The sequence below is a fragment of the Phycodurus eques genome, chromosome 12 (assembly GCF_024500275.1).
Source record: "Phycodurus eques isolate BA_2022a chromosome 12, UOR_Pequ_1.1, whole genome shotgun sequence".
NCBI classification, from domain to species: Eukaryota; Metazoa; Chordata; class Actinopteri; order Syngnathiformes; family Syngnathidae; genus Phycodurus; species Phycodurus eques.
This window is the reverse complement of record NC_084536.1, coordinates 1,751,523-1,761,284: the sequence shown is the minus strand read 5'-3', so window position 1 is coordinate 1,761,284 and position 9,762 is coordinate 1,751,523. Positions and strand designations below refer to the sequence as shown.

The 9,762-nt window shown below is 47.8% G+C and overlaps 1 protein-coding gene across 1 annotated transcript; it reads right to left on the bottom strand.

Annotated features, from left to right (window-relative positions):
• Window positions 1-2,328: 2,328 nt before the first annotated feature.
• zic5 (zic family member 5 (odd-paired homolog, Drosophila)) lies at window positions 2,329-5,434 on the bottom strand. Its single transcript, XM_061692076.1, has 2 exons — window positions 4,357-5,434; window positions 2,329-3,768 (listed from the first exon to the last, which is right to left on the bottom strand). Exons 1-2 carry the CDS (start codon window positions 5,432-5,434, stop codon window positions 3,302-3,304), a joined length of 1,545 nt encoding a protein of 514 aa, XP_061548060.1. The 3' UTR covers window positions 2,329-3,301.
• Between the last annotated feature and the right edge of the window lie 4,328 nt (window positions 5,435-9,762).

Genomic DNA, 9,762 nt, shown 5'->3' with positions numbered 1-9,762 from the left:
AACGCATGTACACCCTTCAAAAGATATTTTACAAAGCGTTGACCCTCTTGCGCAAAAGTCAGACAAATGTTTTTGTTTGCGCACGACCCTGTTTACAGTAGCCCATAAAAAGCTAGTGGGCGGGGCGTTGTTCCCCTTGTCCCCCCCTAGCAATGCACACCTTGAGAACATGAATTTTGAAAGGTCACGTGTCACGTGACTTCACGTTGACAAAAGTTTTGCTTTCTCTTTTCCCGAAGCTGCTAAAAACAAAGTCACACCCCTTGCAAGGTGCACCCCCCGCCCCCGCCCCCACCCACACCCACACCCACAAACACACACACTGCAAAAGAGGGGTGTCCCTTTTTTGCATAAAATCTTTTTAGTATTAATATTTATTCTAAGAGAAGTTATGTGACTATAAAAAGGTTGGTTTCTTCATGCTGCTCCCCCCCCCCCCCCCCCCAAAAAAAAAAAGAGAGGAGGCAGCCGTGCGCAGGTGCTTAGCCCCCTACTTGTATTTATTTATTTATTTTTGTATGAATGTTTTTTTTGGGTGGGATCCAATTGATAATTGAAAGGCCAATCTTGTGACAATGGCGCACGTTGTTTTTTTGGGGTCCCCTCTTCCCTTTCTTCCGCTTTGCGTGGCGTCTGCGCGTCTGCGCGTCTGCCTCGGCCGGTTACTGATTTGCAGGCGGCGCGTCAAGGTGGGCCGTGTAAGTACATTTCCACGAAAGGAGAACAAATCGCTGACAAAGGAGCGCCTTCTCCCATTCAGCGGCGTCGTTAGGACAACCCCAAAAGTATTCCCGGCATAATAAGTTCCACTTCAAAGACTTTCCCACTGGAGGGTGACCGCCGCCTCGCTGCTTCTTCTTCTTCTTCTTCTTCTTCTTCTTTTTTTTTTGTCGTTCCATTTGATGAAGTCCCTTCCTCTTCACGCCACAGACGATCAACTATTTCTGTTTATTTTCTTGACGGAGAAAGAAGCTTTGAAGGGGTCGTGATCAGTATTTGGGTGGGCGTCAACATCAAATTCAGAGGAAACGCGAAAAGAACAAGTAGAGCAAACAACGGCAAATGTAATTTGGGTTTGGAACGGAAAATTTCGATTCCTGCAGTTTTGTGACGATGCGTCAAACCGTGTGTTGTTTTTTTATATCGCGAGATTGCAATCGTCTCGGGACGAGAGTCATGATGATGACGAAACCTCGAAAGTGACGCGAAAACTGCACGCATGTCCTTTTCAAATAGGTTTTTTCAATGACGGATTTCATGACAAATATGCCCTGCAATTGAGCGACATTGTGATTATATTTCAGTTTGTCTTTTTGGAATTTTTTTATTTTATTACCAACAATGATGATGATGTCTAAAGTCTATTATGGATGCACGTGACTCTCTGCGATCCTCGATTTTCATAACTACATTTGTAATTATGATGACGTGTCCATAATGCAGCAGAAGGCGCGGTGTGATTTTCTTGTGTGCGTGTTTCTCTCGCGCAGGCGCTAGAAATGTAATCGTAACGATGATCCCATTGAAAAGGCAGCGGACCTGATAACGCGAGTCTAGGAATTCTGCTTTTTTGGGGACCGCATCATCCAATTGTATTTTTTTGTGTGCTGGTGCATTCGACAAATGATGACATGACAATTAGCTGCACGTCTGCAATGTATTTCTTTCTTTCTTTCTTTCTGTATTACTGTCAAACGTGTGTGCGTGTGTGTATTTACTTTGCCATAAGAAAAACAAGCGTGCCTCTCAATCCTTCTTCTCTCTCGTGCAGTTTCCCCCCCTTGTTCTTTTTTCTTTTGTTTTGTTTTGAAGCTCTGTGCTCCAAATGTTCCGGTTGACTGTTGAATATTTGTCGCGCATATTGCCAAACTCCCCCCCCGCCCCCCGGGTTTTCCTCCTGCAGGTTTTGGAAGCTGCTTTTGCTTCGCCCAAACTCTTATGAAAGTGACTTAACGTTGCGTGCATATTTTCATTTGCCCCCCCCCCCCCCCCCCAGAGGGGCTCTGAAGCTGAGGTGGAGGCCGCGTCGGGCCTTTCTCCGCGTTCGACGCGACCGCGAGCTCGGATCGTCGATGCGCGATGTGGATTATTATTATTATTTTTTTCCTCCAGCAGCTTTTGCGGCACAAACGCGCAACTGCTTTGTAACACCTGCACGCCAATTACAGATGACGATCTCTCTGAAAATAAAAATAGAAAAATCCATTTGTTTGGCTCCAAGTGAAGAAGGTGCTCCGTAATAAAGTCACGCGTGGCACTTGTTACCTTTCGCACTGGAATTTATTCATGTTTTTTGTATTGTTTTTGTTTTTTATGTCGGAAATGTATATTTGAACACCAACGGTCGCACAGTCGTCTTTTCCCCATTTTTCATATTTTTTTTAAATATGCATCATGTACAAATGGCACCGTGCACCTCAACAAAAGAGACACATCACTAATATTCCCAAAATAAAAAAAGGCATGCGAGAGATATCTACAAAAAAAAAGGAAAGTTTCACATTACACAGCCTATTCAAGTCAATATTTTTACAGGACAAAAATGTATTTTCATTAAAAAAAAATCTGCAAATCATTTTTAAAAAATATATAACAAAGGTTACAAAAATATCAGCAGGGTGCTACCACAAAAACTGGTATTATTATTATTACTATTATTTCTTTGGTGCGTCTGTAATTTCAGTACAACATTGAAACCAGCAAATAAATTACAATATACAAAAAAGACCAAATATGTTTCTTGTCTCGTTCAAGTCTACAACATTGACAAAAAGGAGGACGCGCGCAAACCTTCAAATCCAAACAAGCCTGTCAGTCTTTTATTTTTTTTTTCAGGGTCCCCAGGGACTTTTGTTGTTGTTGCATAAAATATAGACTTAAATACCTCTTAAATATTACAAAAACAATTCGTCCAAAACACAATGACAACCCTTGAGACGTATTTTCTTGTTAGCAAAATCTGTACCTCATTATTTTTTTAAAGTAGAAGATAGCTCAGAATTGCTTTTTTTTTTTTTTTGAAGTAGTTCGTTTACACAATAAATGAGGGGTGGGAAACCTAAGGCCAGTGGGTTGTTTTGGGGCTGCAAGATCATTTCCGTGCACATTTGTCCAAACCAAGACGATAATGAACATTTTTCCATGAATTGAGTTTTTGAAAACAGTCAAATGTTGGCCAAGCCTGCACAAAATGATGGAATTCCAATCCCGAACTTTCAAATTCGGACGCAGCTGCGTCCACTTCGATGATTCGGGATTTTTTTTTGTTTTGTTTTGTTTTTTTTTGCAGCTGTTGTGTCAATCATAGCACCGTCCTGGGGTCCTGTTCTCTAAACGAGTGGTCGTCCTCAGACTCGGAGGTGGGCACGTCGCTGGAGGGGGAGTGCAGGTGCTGCTGCGGGTGCCGGTGGATGCCCCCTCCGGTGCCTTGGCACACGTACCACTCGTTCAGGTTGCTCACCTGCGGGGAGAGGCCGGCGCAGCGGTTCCTCTGCGGCGGCAGCGGCGGCGGCGGCGGGGGGGTGAGGGTCTCCCCGAGCGGGTTTCCGGGGACGTAGGTGGTGGCGTCGTGCGGGGGCGGGGGGCTCTTGCAGTGCACCTTCATGTGCTTGCGCAGGGAGCTCGGGTGCGTGTAGGACTTGTCGCAGCCGCGCACCTTGCAGTAGTACGGCTTGTCGGACGTGTGCACGTGCGAGTGCTTCTTCCGGTCGCTGCTGTTGGCGAACTTCCGGTCGCAGCCTTCGAACTCGCACTTGAACGGCTTCTCACCTTCAGGACGAGAGGGACACGCGGACCACATTTTTGTTTCGGAAACATGTCGAGCGCATGAGTGCGCCCCAGCCGGACATGTGCAAGGCGCGTTTTGCAGCGGGGACGCGTGGAACCAAAGCCTGAAGGCCTCGTGCGGGTGACGGGGGTGGGGGGTGGGGGGGGGGGGGGGGAGAGAAGAAGAGGAGGAGGAAGAGGGGGCACGCACACTTGGACACATGCGCCGCAAACCACATCTTGCACATGCGCACTTTTTACATTTCAGATTTCAAGATTTGTTTCCTTTTCAGCTGTTTTTTATTTTTTAGCTTTTAACGTGTGTGTGTTTATTATTATTATTATTATTATTATTGTTTCGTTTTTTTTTACTCGACAATACGCCAGATGCTTTCAAGTCCACTTTTCAGCTTGTGCCCGAACACGAAAAACGAATCAACGCTGGAATGTCATCCTCGCGTCATGTTTTCCACGTTGACTGAAGTTTCAGTCAATTAGCTCTAGTTAGGAAAACAACAAACACGACAACAAAGCTTGCGTAATTGCGCGCACTAATTGCGTGTTGTTTTGGGGCGGGGGGGCTCTACTGACCTGTGTGCGTGCGCTTGTGGATCTTGAGGTTCTCGGAGCGGGCGAAGACTTTTCCGCAGCCGGGGAAGGGGCACGGGAAGGGCTTCTCGCCCGTGTGCACGCGGATGTGGTTGATGAGCTTGTACTTGGCCTTGAAGGGCTTGCCCTCGCGCGGGCACTCCTCCCAGAAGCAGACGTGGGAGCTCTGCTCGGGCCCGCCGACGTGCTCCACCGTCACGTGGTTGACCAGCTCGTGCATGGTGCCGTAGGTCTGGGAGCAGGGCTTCTTGGGACTGCGCGGCTCCGGCTCGAGCCACTTGCAGATGAGCTCCTGCTTGATGGGCTGCCGCATGTAGCGCAGGAAGGCCCCCGCGGGCCCGGTGGCGCCGCCGTAGCCGTGCAGCGCGGAGGCTCCGTAGTGCTCCGACCTGCCGTAGAGGTCCCCCGGGAGTCCCAGGCGCATCTGGCCGTTGAGGGCGTGGTGGTGCGGGTGCGGGTGCGGGTGCGGGTGCGAGCCCGGGGACGCCTGCTCGTGGAGCCCCGAGAAGAGCGGGTGGGCCCCGCCGTCCGCGTGGCCGTACGCACCTGTTGGGGAGATGAAGACGCCGTGGTGAGGGTGAGGGTGATGGTGGGGGTGGTGGTGAGGGTGGTGGTGGGGGTGGGGGGGGGCGGCGGACTGATCGCCGAGCGCGTGCATGGCGGAGGCTGACAGTTCTCTGCGGAGGAGCAGGTCCCTGCTGCTCGAGTAGCCCGGGTGCGTTTGATGCGCCACGGGGAAAGCCGCGCTGCTCTGCGCCGGAGCGAAGGACGCCGCCGCCGCCGCCGCCGCCGCCGCCGCCGCCTCGTGGTGGCTCTGGATGTGCTGCGACGGGCTAAGTTTGAGCGCACCGCTCTGGGCCATGTGCTCCGGTCCGAATGGAGTGAGCGCCGCGCCGGGGTCGTTGGTCAGCTCCCCAGGGTGGAGGTGGGCATGGTGGGAGAGAGGGTGATGCCCCCCCAGCCCCGGGAAGCCCGTCATGTTCTGCTGAGGGACGACTTGAGCGGCTGCCAAATCCGCTAATCTTAACGCGGGGTTCCTCTTGCTCAAAGGCGCTTCCATGACTACTCCATGCGCGCGCCCTCAGCCTCGCGCATGCACCGCGTATGGAAAGATGCTTACGAGGCGCTCGAAAGTTCTTTTGTCCGGCGTCGAACTCCGCTTTTCCCCCTTCGCTCTGCCCTCCGGCGATGGGCAGAACGCACAACAGTTGGAGCACGCAGTGGGGGCGCCCGCTCGAGAAAGGCCGCCGCGGGTATTGGACGGATTTGGCTGAGTGGCAGCTCGGCGGACGAGGCCATTGGCTGCCGTTCAGCCGAGGGGCCCGGCGGGGGGGAGGGGGGAAGGTGCCCCCCCCCCCCCCTTCCTCCCCGCACTACAAAAAGTTGGCAAAGTTGCAGGTTGCGCCTCTGCTGGCCTTTCGCTTGACGGATCAACAGCTGATCGATCGGCTGCAATCATTTCTTCTTCCTCATTTTTGTCCTCGTGTCCCCACGCCGGTTTTACACACTTCCCGCGTAATATCGCAACAGTGAACTCTTCCCGTGCCCTTCCTCTTCACGGCTGCGTGCGACTTTGGACTTGTCGCGTCTGGCACTTTTCACGCCCTTCCTGACGCAATGCACACATTTGACTTGATTTTTATTTTATTTTTTCAAATACGCGCGCTCGGGAGCGTCTGTCACAGGTTTTGTTGGGGAATCGAACCTGCGCCGTCTGCACGGAAGCCAGGAGCATGTACCACTACACGTCCGGTGCTTCGTAAGCACACAAATGTAAATGATCTACATATTTCGAGAATCGAGCAGATACTTTGTTGCACAAAAAAAAAACAATGTATTTATACATATGCACGCATTTATATTTATATTTATTTTCTAGTTCCACTCGAGTCATTGAAATATGCATATATTTTTACAACATAACGACAATAATGTGGGTTTGTCTTCAGTGGCACAAACATTTCAGCGTCCAATGAGGCAAAGAAGAAAAACGACACTTGAGCATCGCGCGCCATCCCAACGATTCCAACGCGCGCGCGCGTGCGTGTGTCCCCCTGTCCACTTATTTACAATCAGGATGGCGGGATGCACGCGCGCACAACACGCGCGCGCGCGCGCGCGCCCACTTTGATTTGTCCCCGGTTGACAGCCGGACGAGAATCTGTCACTCAAACGTCTTCATCGGCATCTTTGCCATGTTGGTTGCAACCCATTCAACCGGAAGTGTTGTGAAGAAAAGGCGACCTGTTGCAAATTTCACGTCGAAGAAGCCCCACAAATGTTTTTTTTAGTTCTGTTCATCAACAACTGTGGAATACATTTCCATCGGCACAGAAGAGAACATTAGTGTCCAAACTGTGTGTGTACGAATAACACATCACATATATATTATTTTCACCATATATATATATATATATATATAGCAAACCAGGTGGGAAACATATACATATACATATTTATATTTATATATATATAAATGCTTGAATGTGCTGTCAACTGTTTTTGGGGGCACAGATTTGTTATTAAAAAAAAAAAAAAAAAAAAGATTTCCACAGATTTGGTGGACAATCCACTTTTGCCGCCAAATGACGAATTATAAGTATGAAACTTCCATTGTTTTTGGCCTAAATGGATTTTAAATGGCGTACATGTCAATCCAATTGTTTCGGCTCGCCTCTGCTGTCAGCATCCATTTCAATTTAAGGGCCACAAAAATATGCAGAGATTTGCTAGAAATGGACGTTTTCATGCAAAAATGTGGTCGAAACGCATCTTTATCTGTAGGAGAGACATCGAAGAAATTGCCAGGGGGGCTCCGAGGCATAAAAAAAAAAAGAGGCCCCCATTAAATATTCATTATGCAAAGTTATTGATGATTTATATTTAATTGCCCATATTTAAATGTAGGATTCCTAATTTGCGCATTTAAAATTCATCGATACGAATGTATATCATCGTGTCTCACAAGGGGCGGCACCCCCCCCCCCCCCCCATCCCCCGAAAAACAAAAACAAAAACAAAACCAAAAGGGTTTTTGTGACAAACAGGCTCATTTTACAGCGAGGCGTCCAGAGGGCAGCATATGTGGTCTTAAGGGGGTCAGAGTTCAAAGATCCACAAAAGCACAAGGTCACGCCGAGCCAGCGGTCACCTTCCCGCCGTCTGGACATATCGATGTTGTCACCGCGGCGGGGGCCTCGGGGGCTTTCATCAAATGATGTGCCGGAACGCCAGACCCCAAACTTACGCTTGGAACTCGCGCCCGCCGCCTTTGCTGGGAATCTTGCTCCTTTTTTTCCCCCATCCCACCCGTGCAGAGGAAGGAAACCAGTTCTTCCGGGAGGGCTCGGCGGACCGGACTTTGAACTTGGATCAGCTCCTCCGCTAGCGACAAATTTCCATCTTGTGATTTCTTTTCCAGCGATCGACAGACGCGAAAGGCACCAAGGGTCAACTTCCGTCCTCCATTTTTCACGTGACAAGGAAAGAAAAGCCAGTTTGCGTGCCGAACGGTGATCCCGAAAGCCTTTTCCAATATTTCAACCTACTTTTTGTGTCTTTGTGGTTTTCACTGGAAAGTGACCAAACTCACTTGCGCAAATGGCTTTCATGAGTTTGCTTGTGCAGCTTTTACATCACATTTGGGCTTTCGAAAACGCTCCCAGGGCCACGCCGGATGTATACAAAAACATATGTTGTACCTTCTGACAATTTGTGGCTGAAAGGTTTCAGGGACTTTTGCATGTTAAATGTGCTTTGAGGCCCAATGTAATGCTCGCGCGGGTCATACTTCCGGCCCACGGGCCGTGTTTTGCCCTCCCTTGTTTTTGGACTTTTCTTCCTCCCGAATCTGGTGCTCGACCTCGCCGGTGGTTTTGTTTTGAAAGATCGTTCAGAGGCGCCGCCGCCACATGTCGCCTCCGGTCGAGTGTGTGAGTGTGTGTGTGTGTGTGTGTTGGGGGAACCACAAAGTGGAACATGTGAGGGGGGCAAAGAAACAAGCATTAACACTTGCGTTGTGTTTTGTGTGTGGTGTTGCGGTGACGCCACAGCCACTGGCCTCCTCACATTTGACTTTGATTTTGTATTTTGGAATAAACTGCAAGCGAACTGAGTTTTTGCAAAACAAGACTAACGAGGCACGAGTTGAACTTATGCTGGGAAGCAGGGGGCTTGTTTTACTCTTTTTTTGAATTTTTTTTTTTGAGGTTTCTTCAAAAAGTCGTCAAGTGTTTTATCATTTTTGTTATTTTCCCACAATATTGTTTTTTGCACGCCCTGAAACTTAGCTGCATGAATATAAATACAGTACGCAATCCCGAGAATTTGTAATCATTGTACACCCATTTTGTCACGGTGTATTTTTTTGTGACGACACGCAATCCGTATTTGCGATTTTATTTACAGTATCGTCACACAATCACAATGCATCAGAACTCTTTACTGTCATGAGAAATAGATAAAAGATTCAATCCCCTTTTTATGATTCACTTCCACTAAGGCCTTAATGTCACAATGAATATGTAATCCCTATATTTTTATGGGATCACTAGATGCAATCCCCAGTTATGATCATATTTACAGTCTGGCCTTACACTTATAAAGCATCTTTATTCTGAATGCCAGATGGACATTTTTATTTTATTTTGGGTTATTTAACATATTTAAACATTCTTTCTTTGTGCGTGTGTGTACTTTTGTGACGATTCCAGCACACATCCCAGCTTCTAAGAAAAAGGTCAAGAAGGGGTAAAAAAAAAATGTTTTAAAATTAAAAATCATGTCCTAGCAGTGTAATAAATGACACTTTTTAAAGATTCTTCCTATTATGACACATAGTGGGAATGTCTCTGTTACATACCATGATATTGTCACTGTGCAGAGGACCCGGCCACTGCGATGCAGTAAGTGTAATAAACGTGTAATAAATGTGTAATAAATGTTTAACAGCCACTTGGAGCCTAGACTACAGTTGTTGATTTTTTTTGCAGTGTAAAACATTTGTTTGCAATCCCTAATTTAAAAGAAATATTTGACTCACAATGCCTTTATTAATGAGGCATCTTTGCGAAGTGAAATGAATTTGTCTTTTTGGGCCATCGTTGCTGCTTTTTCTGTTTTTGTTTGCAGCTCGCTTGGATGTGTTTCCCCTTGGAAGGACTTTGAATTCTTCTCGGATCGCGTATGTGCAAAATGTGCACATTTCGTAACAGGTTTAAAAAAAGGAAACAACAAGATGAGTGCTTCAAGCTCCACGAGAGCTGCAATAAAAACAACGACATGCCGATGCAAATGTGGAAAACACGCACGTCCTCGCTCTCTCTCTCTTACCCTACTGCCTTCTTGGCAAAGCCCTCTTGTAAAAAAAAAAAAAAAAGTAGGCGGTAA